Genomic DNA, 26,894 nt, shown 5'->3' on the forward strand with positions numbered 1-26,894 from the left:
CGAGATGTATTCTGCTACATGTCTTTGGTGAAAATAAACCCTACAATCTCACGGCTTCAACTATCACCTCTATGCTGACGACACCCAAATCTACCTCTCCACCCCTCACCTCACCCCCACTATCTCCGCCCGCATCACTCACCTCCTAAATGACATCTCAGACTGGATGTCGCTACATTTCCTCAAGATTAACCTCTCCAAAACCGAGCTTCTCGTCTTTCCCCCTGCCCACACCCCCCCCCCCATCCTATCCATCATCACCAACAACTCCACTATCACTTCCGCCCCGCAAGCCAAAGTCCTTGGCGTCATTCTTGACGCGAACCTCTCCCTCCAACCGCATGTCAAATCACTCACAAACACATGCAGGCTCCATCTTCGCAACATTGCCAAGATCCGCTCCTTCCTCACCCCAGACACCACTAAACTTCTAGTACACTCCCTCATCATCTCACGCCTTGACTACTGCAACTCCCTCCTCACTGGCCTACCCAAGTGCAGGCTCTCCCCGCTCCAGACCATCCTGAACTCAGCTGCCAGACTCATCCACCTTACCACCCGCTCCACCTCTGCCACCCCCCTCTGCCTCTCCCTCCACTGGCTCCCGATTGCCCAACGCATCAAATTTAAACTCCTTACCCTGACCTACAAAGCCGTTCACAACACTGCCCCTGACTACCTCACCAATCTGATCACCAGGTACCACCCTACCCGTACCCTTCGCTCCTCACAGGACCTCCTTCTATCCTGCTCCCTGGTCTCCTCCTCCCATGCACGACTGCAGGACTTCTCCAGGTCCTCCCCCATCCTCTGGAACTCACTGCCCCAATCCATCAGACTGTCGCCTTCTCTATTCACATTCAGGCGCTCCCTCAAAACCCATCTCTTCAGGGAAGCCTACCCCACCCTCACCTAACGGCCATCCTCCCTCATTCCTCCTACCACTTCATCCCCCCCAGCCACTTCCTACTGTACCTTTACCCCCTCCCTCCTAGATTGTAAGCTCGTAAGAGTAGGGCCCTCTTACCCCTCGTACGCTGTCTGTCTTTGTTGTACTGTGCCATGTATTGTCCCCCCCTATTGTACAGCGCTGAGCAAACCCTTTGGCGCTATATAAACTCGTAGTAATAATAATAATAATAATAATAACCCAAATTAGGATGTATTTTTTAGTTTGTAGGAAAGTTATAGAGTTCACAAACTATGGTATAGATCTGATTATTGATCAATCCTGAAGTATTGACAGCCAATCTAATTTCTTGAGGTCCAAGAATGTCAGAATAGTACAGATATCCCCAAATGACCCCTTTTTGCAGAGTAGACAGTCCGACGTACTTCATAAGAGGCATGGCGAGTTTGTCATAATTTTTCGGAAAATGAAAAAATTAAAAAAATAATTTTCACTATTTTTTTTTTTACATACTGTCACCAGTGCAGTACAGCGTCATTATATAACTGGCATGGCGGTGAACAGGGACACTGACTGGTGACAATATGAAAAAAAAATATATTTTTTTTATTTTTTTTATTATATTTAATTTTTTATTACATTTTTTAAGATTTCTTTTTCATATTTTACTATGACCAAAGTAGTACAATGTTACCATAGTAACATTGTACTACTTTGGGGAAGTGATCAGTATTTTTTTTTTTTTTTTTTTTTTACACACAATTTGCTTATAGCAAAGAATTACTTTGCTATAAGCAAGCATTTACCTGAATGAAGTCGATTCATTCAGCTTTTTTTTTTTTTTTTTTTTGTGCTTAGCTGTGATTTGGTCACAGCTAATCACATGACATGTGCATGTGATTAGCTGTGACCATTCACAGCTAGGCACTAGTATACAATGGATGGCATCATGAATGAAGCCATCCATTGTATACAACTGTCATGTGACCTGCTGTGATTGGTCACAGCAGGTCACATGGTACCAGCAACGGGAGCCGGTACTCGGATCTGTCATCGGCCGTGTCCGAGGTGCACGGCCGGTGACAGATCGCACTGCTGCGCCGCTCTGCATTAGCGCAAACGGCGCATGTGCGGGAGCACGCCAAATGGCGTGCACCTGGAATGCAGGGACACATTTGAAGCCGCCAAACGGCCATTGGCCGGGCGGCTAATGGTGAACTGACAATTGAGCTGTCATGCAACGTTGCACCCAAATGAAATTTACATCCTTTTTTTCACACAAATAGTTTTTTTTGGTGGTATTTGATCGCCTGTGCGATTATTTTTTGCACTACTATAAAAAAAAAAAAAAATAAAATAAAAAGGACCGACAATATTGAGAAGACAAAGAAACAATTTTTTTTACTTTTTGCTATCAAACATGTCCAGTAAAAAATATTTTAAAAAATCTAATTTCATCATAAATTTAGGAGAAAAGGTATTCTGCTGCATGTCTTTGCTGAAAAAAATCACAATATGTGGAAATTAATTGGTTTACATGAAAGTTATAGCATTTACAAATGCGGTATATATACTGGGATATTTTTTTTTTCTACTAGTAATAGCGGCATTCTGACACTGGGGGGAACTGACTTGGTGTCATTGACACCAAACACAGTGATCAGTGCTAATAAAAAACAAAACACTGATACTGTACTAATGGCACTGGGCAGGAAGGGGTTAACATGTGGGGCAATCAAAGATTTAGTATTATACTCACAAGTTGATATAAGTATATGTTCATCTCATGAAAGCAGCACAAAGCAATCCTCAAAATAATAAGATGTAATAGAACGATGGAATCTCAACAGGCTGACGTGTTTCGAGGACTTCACTTCAGAGCTCTGGGTGGGCTCTGAAGAAGAGGATAAGTCCTCGAAATGTGTCAGCATGTTGAGATTCCACACACACACACACACACACACACACACACACATTATATATATATATATATATATATATATATATATATATACACATATACATATATATACACACACACACACACATATATACACACACATACACACATACACACGTGATTTTGCGCCCCCCTGCTGCCCTGTAGCAGTATATCTGCTATAGGGTGGTGGGAAAGCGGCTAATGTATTTTTAATGTTTTAAAATTATTTTACATACTAGAGATGCTACAACCTTATTATAATCATTCAAAAATAAAAAGTTTTCGCAACAAATCCAATAAATTTCTTTTGATCGAAAATACACATTTCACAAATGTCAGAGCATTTGAAGCATGTACAGGCACATTTAAATACTTTCAAAACAAACCAGTGATTTGAAACTACTGCTGGATTTCGATGCATGCTCCATCCTCAATGTTATATCCTTTATTTAAAGTGGAACTTTTGCTAGATCACTTCAGGCTGTCCCCTTTTGCAGGTATAGCCATGTAAAACATTAAAATGTTTACAAGCCAGTAATATAACGCTCCACTGTGTTCATATGCTCAGTTGTTCTCTACTTCTCAATACTGTGCAGATCTGCTGATAGCCAAAGATTTACTGCTGCTCAGGGGCTCTGGTCTTCAGTAAAATGGCAGCATCCACAAAGAAAAAAACAAAAGCAATACTGGAGGCATTTTATAGTAAACACCAATTTTGGTACCACAATTATTAATGTGGAATGAGTGCATCTTGCTAAAGAACATTATTTTTCACCAAGTTCCGCTTTAACAAACACCAAGAACAATGAATGGCAATTTAGAAGCCAATGAGAAATGTGCTCATCCTCATACAGAAACTTTTAACAGAATTTTGACAATGTAAACCAATATTTAGCAATAACAATGACAGCATAGCTTTAAATTTACATACTTTGGTAAATTGGGAAGCACGTTTTTAATTGTTCCATGGATTATTTTAATGAAGTTGATGTCCCAGCTGAAGATAAAGCTCAGAAACCGCCGTCCCTAATTACAGAAGAGGGAAAGTAAGTTAATTAAAAACAAGTTTAGAAGAATATAGTCAATCATGACTGTTCATTAGTTGAAAAGCAAGTTTGTGCTGATGCTCAGCTACATATGAGGTCTAGTGGCACGAGACTAGCCCGTTGTCTCATTTGCAAAACACAGAAATAAGTGTGTGGTACACGCAGTAGCTAAAGTGTTATAATTCTCACATTTAAAACCTTATATAAAAGTTTATTCCCACTTTATCGTTTCAGGTAAACTTATACTTTGCTCATTCTGGACAAAGTAACAGGATCATATTAATGTAAAGGCCTTAAAGCGGTAGCAAACCACAGTTAAATAAATAAAATCCCCTACAAGGTAATAGCATAATGTGCTTGTATGCATCACATACTAGCACATTATGAAAGACTTACCTTAAAACGAAGTCCTCCAGCGGCGCACTGTCACTGCTGACACGGCTTCCATCTTCACGGGTCTTCCTTCCTGGTTCGCGAGCTCCGGCCATCTGACTGGCTGAGCCACAATGATGTCACTCTCGCGCATGCACACAGGAGTCTCAGGACACAACACAATGCTCTGAAGGAACGGTACATAATTTTCAGGTTTTGGGGAACCCCTGGTAAAATCTATGCAGTGGGTGGAATGCCCCCTTACATTAGTGGACAATGGGGGGAAAATGCCCTTGTTACAGTGGTGGTCAGACTGCCACCCCATCAGGACCCAAAAGGACCATTGGTGTAATGCTGCTGGCTCTGCCAAGTGGTGTTGGCCCCAAATTTATGCAGGCACAATCCTGTGGGAGGTCAATCAGCTACAGCTCAAGGAAACCATAGCACCCGGTGGAGGAATCCCAGGGTTCTATGGAACCCTGGTTGAGAATGGCTGCCCTAAGGTAAAGCCACTTACCTTCTCCTTGCTTACCCACCAATCCATTCTGCCACCTGCTGCTTGGGAAATATCTGGTATGTCATACTGGGTGAACTTCCCACAATGCAGCTCTTAGTTCCTGAGTGCCTATCCCCAGACCTGAGTACTATCATAATATGGAGCAGTATTTGCGATATCTTCCAGACAAGCAGTGGACTACAGAGAAGTTATATACCCTTTCACTGCCAGAGCCGGTTTGAGTTTTTCACAGGTTAAAATAAAATTTAAAAAAAAAAAATGTAGGCCTAACAATTACCCCTTAAACATTATACATTTTCTGAAAGCAGGCAAGCTAGAAAATAAAAGTTCCAATTTTCTATGTCACATGATATTATTGCAATGGTTTATCATCGAATCATTATGTAAAGGTGCAACATTTCTATTTAAAAATACACTACAGTTAATTTTAGGGCACACAACTACTATACAATACCCATTTTGTTTGGTAAAATAGAGAACAATGAGGTTGCACCAAGTAAACAGATAACCAACATGTCAAAGTTTTAAAATAAAGTGCACCCATGAAATGGCGATTACACTTTGTATCCCACAATTTTCAAAAGGTGATGCTTTAAAAGCCCTTAAAGATCATCAGATTAGAGTGAATAATGACCCTAGGATTATTGCCCTCATTCCAGCATTGAGTGACAAAAAGGATTTTTTTTTTTTTTTTTTTTAAGCCCCCCAACTAAACGTTTTTGTTTTTGGGGTGACAGGTTCTCTTTAACGAGACATCAGGGGTCTAATAGACCCAATGTCTCACCTGTCCTCCATTTAGGCTAATGAAGCGTATTAGCCTTACCAATCACATTCAAGTTTCCAAGCCAAGTTTGAGTCTGATTGTTGCTATGAGTGGCTTTTTAGCACTGACTTTTAACATCGAGTCCTTTGCATGTGAGAGATATTAAAGTGGTTGTAAAGGCTGAAGGTTTTTTTTAAACTTTATGCATAAAGGTAAAAAACCTTCAATGTGCAGCTCCCACCTATTACCTACCTGGGACCTATCTCAATCCGGAGATGTGCACGAGAGTATTGGCTCAGACCATTGGCTCCCGCAGCTGTCAATCACAGCCAGTGATGAGGGGGAGTGGGGGCAGGGCCAAGCCATGCTCTGTGTGTCTTATAGATCAAAATGTAGTTTGTGGTCACTTGCCTGAAAAGGGGCCCTGTATGGCTCCGAAACGTTGCCGCAGTTGATATTATGTGACCACTAAATAAAGCTTTGAACCCTTTGGAGGATTCCTTGGTGTGCTGGTGACATTTTTCTCTCTTATAGACACACTGAGGCAGCTTAGGAGCAAGTACACGAGTGCCCCCACAGCAAGAAGTTTTCTATGGTGGGTACTTAGCAGGGGAGGAGGAGCCAGGAGTACCATCCGAGGACCCAAGAAGAGGAGGATTGAGGCTGCTCTTTGCAAAACCATTGCACAGAGCAGGCAAGTATGATGTTTGTTATTTTTAAAACTAAAATTCTGAACCTTTAGTATCACTTTAAGATTCCTGCTGTAGTTTATTTAGGAATACATTTCCTGTATAACAAAATTGAGGCGTCAAATCAACATCAAGGTTTCATTTTCATTCCTGACTGGAGTATTTTTAGCCTATCATGCTTAATCAATGTACTTTATTACTTTAAAAAAAGTTACCTCTTCTTTCTTAATGTGGTTAATACACATAGAGCACTGGAGCAACAAATTCCTCACTTCATTACTGTCTTCTGAATTGTAATCAAAATTGAGGAGAGCTGCATGAAATTGCCACAAGCGATTGATGTCCACAGCCTATTACAAGAGGAGCATTAAGATATTATAACGGCTTCCACATTTACAAATAAAATAAAAATAACAGAACCATAGTTCATGTACAACCCGAATTTAAATAAAAAAGTGTTCCATTTTTTTTAGTTACACTAATTTATGAAGACAATACATGAAGAAAAACACAACAGAATATGATGTGGATTACAAATGTCAATAGTGAGCTTCTGATATTTGGATAATAAAAGTTTAATAGTTCACAGCAATGGCTGGTCAGCAGCTTCAGTGTCCTCTAGGAATGTCACTGGCTGTGGCCACATCTATTCTGAAAGACTAGAACATCCAACTGTAGAGAGGGCTCAGGTAGCCTTCAAATCACCACGCCATACTGTTCTTCAGGGGTCAAAGCTTAGAAAAAATAATTCCAGGTTATTGGCATGTGCATACTCATAAATAACTACTAAAACAGTAGAAGACGACAAAGTTTTACTGTGCATACCAGACGTTTCGGTCCAATTGACTTTGCCAAGAGCATTGAAAAAGCCGTTTTTCCAAATTCCTCTCTCTTTTCTAAGCCCTTCTCCCACCAGGCCTCACACAGTCGCTGGATGGCAAGACGGACATGGGATTCTGACTTGGGTAAAGCTTCCAGAATACCTGCAGTTGAACTAAACTTTAGTTTAAAATGAAAAAGTTAGATTGCCAACTGACAACTACTAGTTGCCTAGCAGTCATGATGATTTTCTGGTTTTACTATCTGGTGGCTGACCAGTCATGCTTGTTTTGTCAAGTAGTGAAACCAGAGGATCAGGTAGGCAAGGCAAATCATTTCAATGCACATTTTTCTATCACGACAGACAACCTGCAGTCCAGTTGCCAAACACAAAAACAGAATGCCATTTCTTTAATGTGAATAAATTCACACGGGACCACAGGGTATACGGGGTGAAAGAAAAGGAGCAAGATGAAGAAAACAAAGGCTATGATGCTTAGCCTGGTTCATGTCCCTGTTCTGGAACATGACTGCAATATTATTATTATTATAATAATACAGGATTTATATAGCGCCAACAGTTTGCTCAGCGCTTTACAATATAATGGGAGACAATACAGCAACAATACAGTTCAATACAAGAGGGATAGGAGGGCCTGATCCTTGGAGTTTACAATCTAGGATATCTCACTAGGGGTAGGTTAGAGAAGAAAAAGTCGCTAAAAATTACAGCTCCTTTTCCCTTTACGTTTCCCCTGACCTGTGCTAGATCATATAATTTAAAGCAGCCTGCTGAACAGCACCTTTTCAGCTGTGGTTTCATTTAATAGCTGCGACATCACCACGCTGTCCTGTAGTGTTGTAGTAGTCAGCAAGTGGTTCTGCAAAAACGCAAAGACTGGGATCACTGCCTGCTATACAAATATCAAAACACTACCCTCATTTTTGCTTTTCCCACTGATAGGGTAATTTTAACCATTTTACTGATACTGCCATATGTGATACAGCGGTGGCAGCAGGGGGTATTACACACACGCCAAAAGCCGGCTGTAAGCTGATAATCGACCAGGCAGTTGTGCAGCTGCCTGATCACAGTGACCCCCAAAACTGCACCCTTGTTGGATTGTAAACCTGATTACTGCCCAGTCACACCCAATCTACATCTGAGTTATTTTTGTCTTACCATTTAAAATTGAACTCTGGGAAAAATAAAAGTCCTCCCTTAACCTCCCTAGCAGTCTGATTATGTCAATATTTCTGTGCTCAAAGTGGTACATTTTTTTGCATGGAAAAGTCGTTTTGGTGTAGGCCTGTAATTTTTAGGAATAACTCACTGAAATCTGTCTAGTAAACATCCCGGGTATGTTAAAATTTGAAACACGAAATCATAAATAATCTAATAAATAATAATTTAATAATAAATTTAATTCAATAATATAATCAAACCAAAAACACTGAAATTTTAAATAGTTCACACATCACTGAGCAAAGTCGCAAAATTGTTTTCAGTGTCTGATGACGAATTTCCCCACAAATCATTATCACTCAATTCTGCAAGTGGTTCTAATTTACTATCTCTGTTCTCTAGCTGGTCTAAAACTGCTTTTGACCTAAAAGGGATGCTTTTTGGACGCCATGGACTTTTCTCAGTTTCAAGGCAGAAAGAACAGTAAAAATGCAGGCAGGGCACAGGACAAAGCACTAGGGACATAATGTATGTGAAATGCTTTGATACAGTAATGTTATACTATGTGATTTTAGTGTATTTAGTGAATGACACTTTTTAACATTTTTAAATTTCCCGCCGGTTCCATCCCCCATACGTCCCGACGCTCACAGGGAATGGAACCTGGAAGACGGATGCCGGCATCGGCCGGAGTAGATGGCCGGGGACAATGCGGGGGGGGGGCATCACGGGAGCGAAGGACAAGGTAAGTGCTGGAGGGATCCCAGAGCAACACTGCAGGGTATTCCCGAGTGTAGCTCAGGGTTACCGCTTTTGGTACTGAAAGTTTACCCCGAGCTACACTCGGGAATACCGCCAGGGAGGTTAAAGTGGGGCTAAGTCTGTACTACATCGGTTAAAGAAGGATAAGTTCACCTTTGGGAACATGTTCCACGACATTTTCAGGGTGAAACATGTAACATGTTCCCAATGCTGCTGCAGCCTCCGTCCGCATCATTCATTCACAGTTTGCCTTTACAGCTGTTGGCTTGTAGTTCTCAATGAACTACCATGGCACTTATACTGACAGGTCTGCAGGAGACCTGCATGGCGATCTGCTGATGGCTGGTGCAATGCTTTACAGGCTCCTGCAAAAAAAAAATGTGCATTTATTATTTTTGGGCAACAGGTGAACTTATCTTTTAACTGCTGCTTTATGTCTAGGTAGATCGGGTACAGATGTTTTACTTACCAAATTCCCCGCTGCAACAGGCTCCAGCCAACTGCAAGCCCAATCCTGTAGTCTCTTCCCTCTGTGCTCCTGAGATTAAGGTCCTCTGATGTCATTAAGCCCAATTTAGGGCTGATAGCCCTGCACCATAGTTGAGGATGCCAAAGGGAAGTACACAGTAGGGGAGTGGAAGATCAGGTAAGTAAAAGTCCTGTCCTCTAGACAAAAACGTGCCGTTAACTGCTGCAGTGCGAGCACAGGATGTATAGTTTTCTAAGAAAAACTTGGGCTTTAAATGTTCACCTAGCCCAATGGGTCACATCTTTTTGGGACAAAGCATGGGCAAAACTCAATTGCAATGCTCATTTAGCAGTTTCCACTACTTCTAATGAGAAAAAAAAAACCTGCTCAGCTATATCAATTTAGAATGCTTTCTATTTCAACAAAAAAAGTTGAAGTAAAATAAAGTACTTTACCATTAAGAAGGCCAGCACATTCCAGAAGAGCTTGATAACCCATGTCCTCTTCCACCACAGACACAGAGACTGTTGCCACAATGGTCACGCCATGTATAACTTCCATAGTGTTTTTCTAAGCGAAAAGAACAGAGTGCTGTTTGGAATGTGTCTACACTCACTTTAACAATGTAAATTGTCAGCAGAAGGTTAATGCAGCAACCAATGGATGCCCACATATTTTCTGGAGCCCCCAATAAAACAGCAGCCCACTGATTTCACTCACGATAGGTCTCCAACTTCAAATGTGTTAAGAAAAATATATATGAATTATGATAGTAGCTGTTTATTGTGAAACTACAACAAAATGTATTTTATATCTATTGATCAAACACGAAAAACCCCCAAAACTTAAATACATAACCCTTTTGTGTATTTGAATAAAAAAAAATGTCACTTACCACTTCAGAAGATCCTTCTACTTCCATGTCATCGTCACTGTCATCAACTATTTTGTACCACGATTCTACTGGATTTGCCACCAAAGTATCCATCAGTAAAATCTTCAGTTTCTGCCATAATTCTTCCTTTTGCTTCCTCGGCAGTTCTTGCAATATCTCTTCCAGATCAAAAGGATCTGTTGCATCTTTCTACAATGTAATAAGTCCCCACATGACATCTTAATATATCAGTTCTACAAAGATGCAAGCCACAGATGAGACAAGCCTTAACCATCAACTTGGAGGGGAACACCATCAGCAAGTCCTTTTTAGGTAACCTCTATTTATCTCTTTGCCATAGAGGCAATGTTATGTCCATTATGGACTGAAGATAGTTTTCTAGACCAGTAGGGAGACCAGGGTCCTGTAAAATCTCCCAAAACCTTCAATGCCTCAACAAGGCTGTTATTAACAAGTATATTGTGATTAGCCTGTTGCCAACCCCCATTCTAAACCCTCCCTACTTGGTTTGGGCTATAAACAATTTATATCTAACTTATAAGAAACTATAGGGTGATCTATTAAGACAAAAGAAAAAAAAACATAGCACACAATTGTGATTGAGCCCTGACTGGGTGAAATGCGTTAGTGGGGCAGTCCAAGGGTGGGGACTGCCATTGCTATACCTGTGAACACTTTCTATGAGAAATATGGGCACTTGCAATCTTTCCAGCGTGCGGTAGTCTTTTCCTTCACAAGCACACAAATGCAGTTCCATCCCACAGCAACTCAACAAATTCTTAGTTAATGTTTCTCCCAAAATAAACTGTGAAAGCTGATTAGTTCCTAATGGTTATAATGCCAGTTCTTTGCATACTTTCAGTTCTCATGTTTACTGTAATGTTAGTCCTTGGAGCAGACATTTTTCTACAGCAACGTGTAACATGAATGCATGCATCAATTAGAACAGATACAAACTTGCAACAAACAATTTCAAACTGGGTATGAATGAAAGAAGAGAAATCACAGGGCAGTTCTGAGCCTGCAAACAGTTGAAGTTTTCAGGATGAGGGCAGTGTGCAGCTCCAGCAATAGAAGGGACCACAGGAAAATAACTGAAAGTTAGGCCTAATTCAGAACTATGCATTTTTGGTGCTTTTTGCAAAAATGCATTACAGTCCATTTACCATGGTTTCCTATTGGACACATTCACATCTATGATTCTTTCAGCTGCTGTGTTTTTGGAAAGGGTCTGGGACTGTTTTAACAGCAAGTACAGTGCATATCATTTAGCGGTCTTTATCCCTGTAGGCTTCACAAAAACTAAATGAGACGTTATTCCTTAGTTGAAATATGTATTCCTTCAACCATTTTCTGTATCTGAAGAAGACATGCCTAGCCATTACTGGAATTAAAAGCTCTTTGCAATTTTTGCAACAAGCAGACAGCTAAAGAATCTGCACTGAATGTGCAGTTATCCTATAAAATCAGAGCTGTTGATGGTGTTCTTTCTTCATTTTTTAACTATTCAGATACCATTTTAGCACAAAATATCTTCCAAAAAAATCTACTTTAATAATATTGGTAAAAATGAACTACAGGCAAAAATAAATGAGCAGTTAGTCACATTATGTGCTAGCCTTTCTGCTGAGATTTTCTGAAATTTGTACACCTTCCTTCTTGATTTTAAAGTTTGTCAGACGCTTTTAAAACACTTATTAGTGGCACTTTTCAAACCATCAAATAAAGGGAAGGGTTAAGACTGCAAAAGGTATAGTAAACGTGATCATCACATGATTAATGCAAGCTTTAGAAAACAAGCACATGCTTGAAAATCAAAAACAGTTTTAAGACCACCAATTCCCCCAGTTCTAAGCAAGTCCCTTTGTTTCCATAGGCACCATCTATAAAGACTAAAAAAAAAAAAAAAAAATAATAAACATGTGTCTTACTTTTATTGTTACAATCAGCTCATAAATGGAAAAAGGGTATGTTAGAATATGTAAACAAAAACTATAACATTTTTGCCCAGGATGTTGTCTAAATATAATGTCCTGTCCACCCCTTGTGTAATGAGACCATTTTAAAGCGATATTAAACCCAAAAAATATTATATTGCAGCTTACCGATAATTAGATGTGGTGGCTGCATAGGCTCTATTTTCTTTGACTTTTCCCCCTCTTTTTTCACCTGGTGATCTGGCCAGTAACACACCTCCTGTATTAGTGAGACATCTGTGGCAGAATGAGCACAGGAGACACAACAGACAGTCTGGGGGAAGTGGAGTGTGAAATGTACCAGTAGATTTATACAACAACAAATTAAAGCTAAACTCCAGCTAACACCTTATAACTGAGTATAGCAACAGCTTTTTTTCCCATTTTGGGATAAAGGTTTTACATTAATAAAAGCTGATAAATTTAATCACCCCGTTTAGTGTTAAATGGATCGCCTCATCCACGTAAACTGATACATTCTGCTGGAGAGCTTGAGCTTCTGAAAAACAGATTTACTGGCTGGATCACCAGATTAAAATAGAAGAAAAGCGTAAGCGTAACCCATAAGAAGCATTGCTATTTAAACCATTAGTGGGCCTACTCCGTCCTGAGCGGCAGCTGGCATCGCATCTATTTATGGCTACCAAACTAACGATCACGAGGGCTTGGAAGACCCCTCTCCTCAGCTTCTAAGCAGTCAAAAATCAGATGAATTTTATAATGGTTAATGAGAAACTGACGGCCATGTTGTTGGACACTCACCCGAAGTTTCTACAGATTTGGCATCCCAGGCTTGATACAGCCCAACCATCTAGATTTGATCAGACCCTTTTGTCAATATGAGACTTTTTTTGCCGCATTCCTGGAACCCCCCCCTTTTTTTTTTTTCCTCTCTCTCTCTCTCTTTTCTTCATTCCTTTCTTTCCCTTCTTCTTCTCTGTTCTGTTTGTCTTCATGATATTTGTGCTGATTGTAACCTCTTTTCTTTTTTATATAAAAAAACTGCACCAGCAATATTGTATTTATCTGTTGGCCTTCCTTGAGAGTCCTGGATGTGGAATGCCAGTGTGCATCCGGTGAGGCTCCGTGTTCCACCTTTCCTGCCTTTGATCATTGTAAACTAGTTCCATAGACTCTAATTGCCCACCATTTTTGCAAATTGTGATGCTTTATTTTATCTCTTCATATGCTGCACTTGTGTACTAAGTTTATTTCTTTGTCTATACTTCTGTGCATTTTTTTTGTACTATTCATCAGAAAACTTGTAAGTTTTATTTGTTGTTGGTCAGTGCTCTTGTTTCTGATTGTTACTCTGTCGTCTATTCTTTAATAAAATCCATTGTAAAAGAAAATAGAAGAAAAGTGTAAGAAAATTAATTCAGCAATTACATCTAAGAGTTGGCAAGCTAAAATACAATAAACGTTTGCTTTTGTGTTTAATACTGCTTTAAGTAAAAATTACATTTAGATTGTGCTATGGGCAGCAGCAAGGAGGTTTGCTTTCCAGGTTACCAAAGCAGTAAGGAGCCTTTTGAATGCCCTCAACATCTCCATAACCTTTCTCCAAAAGCTGCCTTTCTTGGTGGCAACTCCCAAATTACTTACTTGTTTTGGAACCTTGCTGCCCTAGCATATGGCCCACATATACCAATATGGGAAATACAGCCCTGTGTGTTCAACAGGAGAGTGATGTTAGATTAGGATAATGGAGGCTGTCAACACAATGTACAGTAAGGTCCATATATTTGGACACAGGCAAAATTTTAGTTTTTTTTTCCAGGTATTTACCAGAACATATTCAAGCTATAGTTATACAATGGATATGGGCTGACAGTGCACACTCTCAGGTTTAATTTGAGGGTATATACATCCATATTGGAGGAAGGGTTTAAGGAGTAGCCATCCCCCTTTTTAAAGGGACCAAAAGTAACTGACAATTGAATCAAAAGCGGTTTCATGGCCAGGTGTGGGCTACTCAATTACTTGTTCATCAGTTAAGCAGGTAAAACGTCTGGAGTTGATTCTAAGTGTGGTATTTGCATTTGGAATCTATTGCTGTGAACCTACATCTATTCAAAGGAGCTATCCATGCAAGTGAAACTGGCCATTGTAAGGCTTCAAAAATGAAACAAATCCATCAGAGAGATAGCAGCAACATTAGGAGTGGCCAAATCAACAGTTTGGTATATTCTGAGGAAAGAACGCACTGGTGAGCTCAACAACATAAAAAGGCATGGACATCCATGGAAGACAACAGTGGTGGGTGATTGCAGGATCCTCTCTATGGTAAAGAAAAACACATTCACAACATCCAAGTAGAGGACACTCTCCAGGAGGTGGGTGTATCATTGTCAGTCTACAATCAAGTGAAGACTTCAGGAGAGCAAATACAGAGGGTTTACCACAAGGTGCAAACCATTCATAAGCCTGAAGAATAGAAAACCCAGATTAGACTTTGCCAAAAAACATCTAAAAAAGCCAGACCAGTTCTGGAAAAGCATTCTTTGGACGGATGAAACGAACATTAATCTGTACCAGAATGACGGGAAGAAAAAAGTGTGCAGAAGGCTTGGAACAGCTCATGATCCAAAGAGTCATCTGTAAAACATGGTGGAGGTAGTGTGATGGAACGGGCATGCATGGCTTCCAGTGGCACTGGGTCACTGGTGTTTATGGATGATGTGAGAGAAGCAGCCAGATGAATTTTGCAGTGTTTAGAGATATACTGTCAGCTCAGATTCAGAAAAGCTGATTGGACGGCGCTTCACAGTACAGATAGACAATGATCCAAAACACATTGCAAAAGCAACCCAGGAGCTTTTGAAGGAAAAGAAGTGGAATATTCTGCAATGGCCGAGTCACTCACCTGATCTCAACCCAATTGAGCATGCATTTCACTTGCTGAAGGCAAAACTAAAGGCAGAAAGACCCACAAAACAAGGAACAACTGAAGACAGCTGCAGTTAGAGCCTGGCAAAGCATAAGAAAGGAGGAAACCCAATCTTTGGTAATGTCCACGAGTAAAGGATTCTCAACAAAATTTTTAAAAAATGAACATTTTATTTATGATTATATTAATTTGTCCAATTACATTTGAGCCCTTGAAAATGGAGGGACTGTGTATAAAAATGGTTAAAAAAAAAATGGTCCCAAAAATGTGTACTTGATAATTTATGTTCAACCCCTTGAATTAAAGCTGAAAGTCTGCAATTCAAATTCATTTGGATTGTTTCATTTTAAATTTATTCTGGTGGCATACAGAGCCAAAAGTACAAAAATGGCGCCTGTGTCCAAATATATATGGACCCAACTGTATATCTGCCCGATTTATTCTTGTCAACCCTGTCGGGATCTAATTCCATGTGCATAACAGGTTTAAAAAAAACTGACATACTAATTATTCTTCCTAACTGTCTTATGATTTATTGTGTTTTGCTCGGTTTATCCTGGATGGCACCTATGCCTTAAGCTCCGTTCACACATAGGAGTTTTCAAAACGTGCTTTTAAAATGTGAAATCACTTAGCGTGTTCAGGCGCCATTAATTTCAATGGCACCTGAAAACGTGGGGCAATTCTGCCGCGATTGCCACATGATTTGTCATGACCGTGTGACGCGTGTTGTCCATAAGAAGTTCCCCGTTTTTAGGTGAAATAAACAGCACTTGAACATGCTGATGAGCAATTTCACATTTAGCAGCACGTTTTGAAAACGCGGGCAGAATCGCAGCGATTCCGCACACAATTCAAACTGCCTATGTGTGAACAGAGCCTCACTGTAATGGCACTCCCTTGAATTTGTATGCTGCATTTGGTATTTTACTATTGAATCTAACACAAATTTCCTACTTACTAAAAAAGAAAATCATGTCAGTGGATCCATAATTGTTAAAGGTAATAAGAGGAAAACCGTCATGAGAGAAATGAATATTCTAGCTGCTTGGCTATCATGTTGGTTGAATGGTTTTAAGACTGAGTCAACTACCCAGATATAAAAAAAAAAAAAAAAAAAAAGAAGAAGAACAACCCAGTGCTGTCAGAACTCCCAAAGACAAAAACTTGCCTACTGAAGTCAGAGGTTTAGAACGACAGCCAGTTTAAAACTATTTTTCCAAAGGTTCGCAATGACAACCCACATACGTCTCTCTAGACAGGTTCTCTTTATAGGTTAATCTGTCATGAAGTAAATGACCCATCTGGATAGAAACAGATGGAAGTGTACCATAGAAAACCAAACACTGGGACTCGCAAAGTAATAAGCCACATTACATTTCTGTAGATTTTCACAGAAAGCAATGGAGCAGTTACAAAAAGGAGACACTGAGAAGCAGATGAATCTTAAGGACAATCCTCACTTCAGGCTATGAAGCAAATCAAGCATTACACTGCAGCATAAAAACTACAAGAATACGTGCAGAGCTCAAACACGGAGAATACAAATATTAATGGACTTACATGAAGCTGAATGAAATGTAAGAAATCTTGTAACGTATCCTTGCCTACAACCAGTAAAAATGCCTCACGTTTAGACATTGCGACTCCTTAATAAAAAGAAAAACAAAATAACCAATACAGTTATACATGTCTGAATAAAAGAAAAAAAAAATCTACACATACATTAGGGCTGAAACAACTAAACAACGTAACTGATTATAAAAATAATTGTCAACTATTTTCATTATTGATTAATCAGCCAGACGATTGGTTGGCCAACATACATAATGCATTATTATTTTATATATCAGAAAATACAGTGCAGCACACATACAGCTCAGTACACCATTCATACATGACAGTAGGTGCCTGAAAACTTGTGAATGTGTGAGGAACAATAAACATGGGACATGTAGTCCTGGGAAGGAGAAGGTCTGAACTCAGAGAAGCTGGAAGCTGATAGGCTGGAGGCAATATAGGGCACTACAATTAAATGTAAAGTAAAAGTTTACCAGTATTGTGCATTATATTTAAAATGATTATATCCATGCAAAAAAAAAAGGATCATCCTTTAGTACTACTTTAAAGTATAAATAAAAGCCAAAAATTGTTGTTTTTTTTGGAGAGAGAATAGATTAGAACCCCCGTCAGTTTTTATTGCAGTCTGCAACCCCATTAAGGAGATTCACCCTCTCTATTTGTCCCATTTACCATTAAAAGTTAAAATAAGGGGGCATGGCCGACGATGGATCGCTGAAGACATGTCCTGCTGAGCTCTGTGCCCTCCCGACCCACACGGGCTTCCTACACTGACTCTACACCCGTCATCCTCATGTCGGCACATAGCTCTCACCCAGCCGATCCTATTGAGCCACAACAGAGCTCCATTAAGCGTTATTTGCTCCGCACAGCCCCTTCTGAAACCCAGGCCGTCAAGAACAAGATGACGCCAGGTCGCTGGGGGGGACCTGACCGGGAACATCCATAGATGCCATTTCTTCCTTTCTTTTTGCCCTCCTGCCCTGAGGCCCCATCTCTCATAGCTGGAAGGTCTCCCACTTTTCCCTTGCAGGGCTCCTTGGTCATCATGTTATGTTTCTCTGTACTGTTCTAATTATGTTCGCTCATGTTTTGCTCTTCTGTGGTTTAACGCCTAGTGCCATACATGGGTTCTCTATCCTCATTCTATGGCAATGTAACTTACTATGGGTATCATACAATCTACGATATTTATGCCCTTTGTGGCGTTGGGAACACATCTCAGACTGTCCAGGCTTAAATCTCTCCTCCTCCATAGGATAGGCATGGTTGTGCCTACTTTGTGATATTTCACGCAGCGTCCTGTATTGCAGGTGCTTTAGTTACCCCTGTGACATCTCTGACAAGTGTCCATTTCTCTCTAGCCCTTTTCCCCTGCTTTCACACACATCCCTCTCTTCTTTCGTAGTTTGTTTCCCCCTCCAACCCCTTTGTTTCCCTTTTTCCCCCCTCTTTTTTTCTCTCCCCTCTTCTCTTCCTTTTATGTCCTCTGCTGTTTTCTCCCTCTATTTCGTCCCTTTTTTTTTTCTTTTTTTAAAGCAGTTTTTTCTCTCGCCTCGCCATGGCACACACTCTGGTTTCTCAACCGAAGTTGAAATTTTGCTCCTACAATGTCAATGGCCTTAGCATTGCCTGGAAAAGGGGTCAAATATTATACCGAATGCATAAACAATGGGTCCATGTGCTCCTGTTACAGGAGACATTTCTGGAATGGATCCACCCCTTCCTGCTCCAACAGGTACTTTAATAGATGGTTCCAAAGTACTCACCCTGGCCAAAAGGCCAAGGGTGTGTCAATTGCAATCCACAAAACGCTCCCCATCAAGATCTTGGATCAGCTATCTGACCTACAGGGGTGACATCTTTTTATAAAATTTTTTCTTTGGGGTACTAAATACGCGATTGCCAATTTTTATCTCCCTAATGTTGATCAAGTTCCTACTATGCTCAGCTTTCTGAAGGCGCTATCTGGATTCGCGAAAGGGAAACTTCTTTTGGGGAGGAATTTCAATCTCTTCCTAGACCAACGCCTAGACTCCTCCACATCGAGATAGTTTATCTCCTATTCTAGACTGTGTGCTCTAAAACGAGTGTTCTACGACATGGGTTTGGTCGACGTGTGGAGGGATTTGCATCCTAAAACTCGACACTACACCTCTCTCCGGTCCACCTATCTTATAGTTGTATTGACTATTTCTTGGTGGAACACAGCTGTCTGGATTGGTCACCAGAATGCGACAGTCAATAGGGTGTGGTCTGACCACTCTCCGATCTACCTAAGGCTACGTTCACACTAACCTTGTTAGCAATTGGCAGACAGGCGTTTGGGAAGCGTTTTTACCGTTTCCCAAACGCCTGGGAAAATTCTACACATTGCAGCACATAGCGCTGTTCAAACTGGAGCGCTAGCATTGTGTTGCGGAAAAACAGACGCCTCTGGTCGAGGGTTACGAGGAGATGAGAGGTCAGGCTAGTAACCCCATCCATGTGGAATGTTCAGGAGATGAGAGGTCAGGCTAGTAACTCCATCCATGTGGAATGTTCAGGAGATAAGAGGTCAGACTAGTAACCCCATCCATGTGGAATGTTCAGATGAGGTCGGGCTAGTAACCCCCATCCATGTGGAATATTAAAGGAGATGAGAGGTTAGACTAGTATCCCTCCTTCTCGTGGAATGTTCAGGAGATGAAAGGTCAAGACAAGTATCCCCCATCCTTGTGGAATGTTCAGGAGATGAGAGGTCAGGCTAGTAACCCCATCTATGTGGAATGTTCGGGAGATGAGAGGTCAGGCTAGTAACCCCATCCATGTGGAATTTTCAGGAGATGAGAGGTCAGGCTAGTAACCCCATTCCTGTTTTGGGGGTCGTCTCATTGTTGCCCATCTAGTGGCACCTGTTAATATCATTAACCCCAAAGCAGCTGAAACGGATTACCAACCCACTCTGCTACGTAACTGACCAGATCAATATCCCAGGAGTTTAATTGACTTGATGCTATACTCCAATTAAAAAGTGTTCCTTTAATTTTTTTGAGCAGCATAGTATCCCCCATCCTATTGGAATGTCCAGGAGTTGAGAGGTCAGGCTAGCGACCCCTATCCATGTGGAATGTGCAGGAGATGAGAGGTCAGGCTAGTAACCCCATCCATGTGGAATGTTCAAGAGAAGAGCGGTCAGACTACTATCCTCCATCCTTGTGGAATGTTCAGATGAGAGGTCAGACTAGTAACCCCCATCTTTGTGGAATGTTCAGGAGAAGAGAGGTCAGACTAGTAACCCCCATCTTTGTGGAATGTTCAGGAGAAGAGGTCAGACTAGTAACCCCCATCTTTGTGGAATGTTCAGGAGATGAGAGGTCAGACTAGTATCCCCCATCTTTGTGGAATGTTCAGGAGATGAGAGGTCAGACTAGTATCCCCCATCTTTGTGGAATGTTCAGGAGATGAGAGGTCAGACTAGTAACCCCCATCCTTGTGGACAGTTTGGAAGATGAGAGGTCAGACTAGTAACCCCCATCCTTGTGGAATGTTTGGAAGATGAGAGGTCAGACTAGTAACCCCATCCTTGTGGAATGTTCAGGAGATGAGGTCAGACTAGTATCCCCCATCTTTGTGGAATGTTCAGGAGAAGAGAGGTCAGACTAGTATCCCCCATCTTTGTGGAATGTTCAGGAGAAGAGGTCAGACTAGTAACCCCCATCTTTGTGGAATGTTCAGGAGAAGAGAGGTCAGACTAGTAACCCCCATCTTTGTGGAATGTTCAGGAGAAGAGAGGTCAGACTAGTAACCCCCATCTTTGTGGAATGTTCAGGAGAAGAGGTCAGACTAGTAACCCCCATCTTTGTGGAATGTTCAGGAGAAGAGAGGTCAGACTAGTAACCCCATCCTTGTGGAATGTTCAGGAGAAGAGAGGTCAGACTAGTAACCCCCATCTTTGTGGAATGTTCAGAAGAGAGGTCAGACTAGTAACCCCCATCTTTGTGGAATGTTCAGGAGAAGAGGTCAGACTAGTAACCCCCATCTTTGTGGAATGTTCAGGAGAAGAGAGGTCAGACTAGTAACCCCCATCTTTGTGGAATGTTCAGGAGAAGAGAGGTCAGACTAGTAACCCCCATCTTTGTGGAATGTTCAGGAGAAGAGGTCAGACTAGTAACCCCATCCTTGTGGAATGTTCAGGAGAAGAGAGGTCAGACTAGTAACCCCCATCTTTGTGGAACGTTCAGAAGAGAGGTCAGACTAGTAACCCCCATCTTTGTGGAATGTTCAGGAGAAGAGGTCAGACTAGTAACCCCCATCCTTCTGGAATGTTCAGGAGAAGAGAGGTCAGACTAGTATCCCCCATCTTTGCAGAATGTTCAGGAGATGAGGTCAGACTAGTATCCCCCCTCTTTGTGGAATGTTCAGGAGATGAGGTCAGACTAGTATCCCCCCTCTTTGTGGAATGTTCAGGAGATGAGGTCAGACTAGTAACCCCATCCTTGTGGAATGTTCAGAAGAGAGGTTAGTCTAGTAACCCCCATCCTTGTGGACAGTTTGGAAGATGAGAGGTCAGACTAGTATCCTCCATCCTTGTGGAATGTTCAGGTGAGAGGTCAGAATAGTAACCCCCATCATCACAGAAGGTCCGGGAGGTGAGAGGTCATGCTAGTAAACCCAATCCTCATGGAATGTTTGAAAGAGCAGGTCAGGTGGATTTCCTCTGACTTCCTGTCCTGCTGACAACCCTTACCTGGCTGGAAGTGAGGGGAACTCTCCATTCACAACACAGCCAAAAACAGAAATGCTTTTCTTCAGTAGGCTGAGGGAAAGATAAGGTGGAGGCCCTGCCAGGTTTTTGTTTGTGCCTCCTCAGACTGTTCTGTTTCATCCTGACACACACTACAAATGATGTCCTGACCGGCTCTACACACAAAGGCTGAGCTGCAATGTCCTTAGAAGTTGTCACATGTTGGCATCTATGGTCGTTCATGATGCAGGTCAATCTGTGGCGCCTCCCTGGGACTTGCAGTCCTTCTGGCTGATGAGACACACCGGGCAGTGCAGAGTAGCAGTGTGACTAGAAGGACATGCTGGCAGTACTACACCCCATCACACCACAAGCGGCTCACCCTGCAGCCACGAGGCGCTCCCCGCCTGTACATATCACCAGAACAACAGTTCATTCTCCAGCACATACCGTCCTATACAGCGATCCACTCCGCACTCACTTCCCGCCCGCACCGCAATTCAAACTTCCAATACCCGCCCGACAGCGACACGCCGGAAATGCGTCAGTGCCCGGAAGAAACAATCCGCCTACAGTGTGTCTGTGTTCCCCGGTTCCCATGGCTATTCTTTAGTGATCACTGCGCATGTGCCGGTGTCTAACCTTTTTAGGAAAAGACTTTAAAAAGTAAATTAATACAAAATAAGGAAAAAAGTGTGTGAGCGCAAGAAATGATCAGTGAAGGGGGAGGCTTGGCAAGGTGCGGGTCACACCGGGTGTAGACTACTTCAAAACCAGCCCGAATCTGTCCTTCCTCTCATACATAGACATCTGCATTTTGTGCTGGAAAATTAAAGTGGAGCTCCAGCTGAAAAATAAAAAGCCGCAGCTACAAAAACTGTAGCTGCTGACTTTTAAAATACAGCCACTTACCTGTTCCTCGGTCCAGCAGTGTCCTCACCACCGCTGGTTTCACCGGCCATCTTCTCTCCCTGGTGCCGGAATTTTCAGTGTGGGCACCCTTGCGGCTTCACATCCGGGTGCTCACTGCACATGTGCGAGTAGCGCTGCGCTTTGTCAATGGTCCTGTAGTCTTCTGGGGCCTGTCACATGTCCCAGAAGACTACGGAGGGGGGGGGGGGAGGATGGGAGGACAACTTCCGCTTCCTAGGCAATTGCAGTGGAGGTGGGAGCGTGTACCTGTCAAATCCGGGTACCTGCTCCCAAAGGTGCCAATCCTTAAGGGGGAGCGGGGGACAAAGACTTAAAGCGGAACTTCCCCTTTTGGGTGGAGCTCCACGTTAATTACTTAAACCCCCTCCCCCCAATATATTATAGATGGATATAAGCAGAGAACCTGCAGCATGAAATGGTGGATTGTTGCAAGATTTATATTTGCACAGCAGGTTATCACAGACTTACAGTTGTGCTCAAAAGTTTACATACTCTGGCAGAAATTGTGAAATTTTGGCATTGATATTGAAAATATAACTGATCATGCCAAAAATGTATCTTTTATTGAAGTATGATGATCATATGAAGCCATTTATTATCAAGTAGTTGTTTGGCTCCATTTTAAATCATAATGATAACAGAAATCACCCAAATGGCCATGATCAAAAGTTTCCCTTCCCTGGAATGTTTGGCCTTGGTACAGACACACAAGGGGACACACACGGGTTAAAATGCGAATTAGAGGTTAATGTCCCACACCTGTGGCTTTTTAAATTGCAATTAGTGTCAGGGTATAAATAGCCAATGGGTTTGTTAGCTCTTACGTGGAAGCACTGACTAGGCTAGATACTGAGCCATGAGGATCAGAAAAGAACTGTTAAAAGTCCTGCGTAACAAGGTAATGGAACTTTATAATGATGGAAAGGACATAAAAAGATGTCCAAAGCCTTGAATATGCCAATCAATACTGTTAAATCACCTATTAAGAAGTGGAAAGTTCGGGGATCTCTTGATACCAAGCCAAGTACAGGTAGACCAAGAAAGATTGCAGCCACAACTGCCAGAAGAATTGTTTTGAAGGAGCACAATATGATGATACTTGAACAAAAATGAACTGCATGGTCGAGGTGCCAAAAATAAGCCTTTACTGCATCAATGACACAAAAAGGCCTGGTTAGGCATGTCAAGGTGTTGTCAGGCATATTGTAACTGGGCTTTTTTGTGGCATTGGTGCAGTAAAAGCTTCTTTCTGGCAACTCGACCAAACAGCTAATTTTTGTTCAAGTATCACCATATTTGTGAGGGACCGCCGAGCGGCACCACTAGCACTCCACTGGTCAGGCGCGCCCAGAGCGCGGAGTCTAAGCCCCAGGGTACTTGTTCACCAGGGCCCCTGATGGTGGGGATGGACTTGTAGTACCCCGAGACCAGGTCGCCTCTACTGAGCACACCTGTCAGTGGTAGGGGTGTTCGCCAGGGGTTCCAACCAGGGAGAGCCAGATGTGAGGAGGTCGGGTGAGCCCGATGGGATGGATGGATGGATGGCTGAGCAAGTGCGTAGTCAGACAGGCCGAGTCGGTAAGGTAGAGGATGGTAAGGTACAAGGGAGCAGGCAGAGAATCGTCGGGTCACACGCCAGGTCAGCAACAGGAGATCAGATCTAATAAGGGGCATCCAGGGAGAGAGGTCAGGCAAGCAGGGGTCTGGGCAGGAGAAATCAGCAAGGTCAAGAGCAATCCGGGTCAATAACTTACTAGGCACAGGTACAGGAACACAGGAAGCAGGTAAGACCAGAAGGCAACGAAATGACAGCTCAGGGACCTTTAAATATCCCGCCCTGCGCTGCCATTGGTGCCCAGCGGGCGGCCGCGGCTTCTACTGCGCATGCGCGAGCTCGAACGCCGCGGCCGGCCCGGACCTAGTGCCCGTGTACTAGGTGGAGCAGTGCGCCTGCGCCGGGACCATCGCGGCAGGGATCGAGGAGATCCCTGACAATATTGTACTCCTTAAAAACAACCACACCATCTTTTTCCAGAGCAGCCTGTATTTCTTTTGAGGTTGTATGTGGGCTTTTTTTTGAATACCGGAAAATTCTTCTGTCAGTTATGGCTGCAATCTTTCTTGGTCACCCTAAGGGGAGCCCACTGGATTGACGCCTAGCTGTACATGGCCACCAGGAAGGCCATTTTTAACCACATGTGAGTTGTTTGCTTTACTCTGGATTTATTTTACATCTGAATAAAACCTAATACACTATTAGTACCATTTTCTGCCCCTGGCTTGTTCATGGCGAGCCTAATAAGGTAGAGCCATTTGGGAGTGTGGAGTTAATGCCTAGAGCTGCCTGATGAGTCTGCGAGCAGAGTGAGACCCCCGAGTGTGAGTTATCATCTTGTGTGTCCACTGCTGATCCCGATGACACCGCAGCCTCGGACCAGATCCCGATGATTCCATCATAAGGATTTACATATAATGCGCATTTTATATGTGCTTCTGGTAAGTGAATCACCTCTCCAAATTATTGGCACCAGTATTGATGGTCACGAAGCACCGATCACCCTATATTATGGACCCTGGTACTGTTAGGGGTCCACACAGGGATCGCCAGATCTCCGTAGCTACACAAGAAAACTGGGACCAGACCATATGTATATTTAAAGTGAGATTTATTTACAGTGAAGCTGAGCTCTGAGGAAAGGATCTGCACCAATGGAGCTTTGCCATCTGGTGGAATAGAGTGACTGCCCCCTCCACTATTCTGAAAGCTGTTCCATGATGACTTGCTACATTTCCTCCTCTTCTCTCTCTGGCACCAAGATCACTATGTCGATGACCAGCACTTTGACCTATAGACACAGGCTGCTTGTCCCCTCATAGCTGAACGGGAACTTCTGCCACTCCCTTTAGTCCTCCTAGAGATGATGATGATGATGTGGGGCTTATTCCTGTATGTGGGGAATGTGGTATGTGCTTGGGTGGTAGCTTTATGGACTAAACTGCACCATAACAGAGTTATGTCACCAACAAATTCAATGCATTTTTTCCACTGCTAACATTTAAAATATCAATAAAAACTCTAACAAAAAGAAACCCAAATTCCCGCCCTAAAATACTAAAATCATTTATTTTAGCCAAAGGAAATAAAATAAAGGCATTCTAACTACTGTTAATGAAAACCAATGAAAGAACCCACAGATAAAAGGCTGCTTTGCATAAAGCAAAAAGTTGCAAGGTATGTTTTTAGTAGAGAAAGGAGACTGCATATTATTATTACAGCTTTTTATATAGCACAGACAATTTACATTGGGGGGTCGGCAACCAGTAGATCGTGATCTACCAGTAGATCTCGGCCAGGTGACTGATAGATCATGTTCAGGGCTTGCTGACCCGCCATCCCAGAGCATCAAACAGAGTGCAATGCAGAGGGACTACTTATAAAGTTGGAGCTTTGTTAGGGAGCAAGAGCCGCATAAGTTGATGTCTCCCCTGTAGTACTGGCTCCTATGGCCTGTCATGGTTGGTGGGTGTAGCACTTGCCAAGCATGACCTGTTCAAATGAATGAGGCCACTCTGTAAGTTACCTGCTACTTTGTGCAGCAAACAAGGGATTAAACAGACAGCGGTGTTGTCATGGATCGCGGCTTCTCCCCCCGCGCATGCGCACTGGTGTCAGATCACGCCGGGACACAGGCACTAGGTCCCGGCGAGCCGCGGCTGACAGGACGCCGCGCATGCGCAGTAGGAGCCACGGGCGTACCTCAGGCGTCCAATGACAGCCAGGGGCGCGTCCTGGCCGGCCAATGACAGTGCAGGGCGCACTATTTAAAGATGCCCTGCACTGTCACAGATTGCCGCAAGGTCTATCTGTGATCCTGAGTTCCTGTATCCGTTCTAGTGACCCTGATTGCCCTGACTACGCTGCCTTCTCCTGTGATTTGACCTGGATTGCCCTGACTACGCTGCCTTCTCCTGTGATTGACCCGGATTGCCCTGACTACTCTGCCTTCTCCTATTCTGACCCCCGGCTTATCTGACCATTCTACGGACTGACTTACCCTGCTGATCCTGCGTGTGACCTGACTACTCTTTGCCCGCCGATTCGGTACCCCGCTTACCCCCATGGGACCACGGTCCATTACCACCCTGCTAGGGCCACCATCCTCTTCACATCTGGCTCTCCCGGTACCTGCATACGTCCCCGGAGGCTTCCTCAGCCACTGGTGGGCCTGCTCGGAGGTCGTGACCTGGCCCGGGTCTGTTACAAGTCCATCCCCACCATCAGGGGCCCTGGTGAAAGCACAGCCTGGGCTTAGAACCCACGCTCTGGGTAGGTCTGTCAGTTGGCAGCCTGAGGCACCACCTGGCGGATCATAACAGGTGTGTTGCTTTCTCACCACCTGCTTTAACCCCTTGGACCA

The 26,894-nt window shown here is 42.8% G+C and overlaps 1 protein-coding gene across 1 annotated transcript in view; it reads right to left on the reverse strand.

Moving 5' to 3' along the window:
* NCAPG2 (non-SMC condensin II complex subunit G2) overlaps positions 1 to 22,072 on the reverse strand; it is a 74,234-nt gene extending 52,162 nt beyond the window's left edge. Inside the window, exons 1-7 of the mRNA XM_089694159.1 lie at positions 21,994 to 22,072; positions 16,800 to 16,885; positions 10,371 to 10,559; positions 9,931 to 10,045; positions 7,065 to 7,222; positions 6,455 to 6,589; positions 3,784 to 3,878 (exon numbers count right to left, since the gene is read on the reverse strand). Coding sequence (XP_089550285.1) covers positions 3,784 to 3,878; positions 6,455 to 6,589; positions 7,065 to 7,222; positions 9,931 to 10,045; positions 10,371 to 10,559; positions 16,800 to 16,877 — 770 coding nt within the window. The 5' untranslated portion in view covers positions 16,878 to 16,885; positions 21,994 to 22,072. The remainder of the gene's footprint in view (positions 1 to 3,783; positions 3,879 to 6,454; positions 6,590 to 7,064; positions 7,223 to 9,930; positions 10,046 to 10,370; positions 10,560 to 16,799; positions 16,886 to 21,993) is intronic.
* Positions 22,073 to 26,894: the final 4,822 nt, after the last annotated feature.

Source organism: Staurois parvus, unplaced genomic scaffold, assembly GCF_062004578.1.
Source record: "Staurois parvus isolate SC_StPar_1 unplaced genomic scaffold, SC_StPar_1.0 ptg000005l, whole genome shotgun sequence".
Taxonomy (NCBI): Eukaryota; Metazoa; Chordata; class Amphibia; order Anura; family Ranidae; genus Staurois; species Staurois parvus.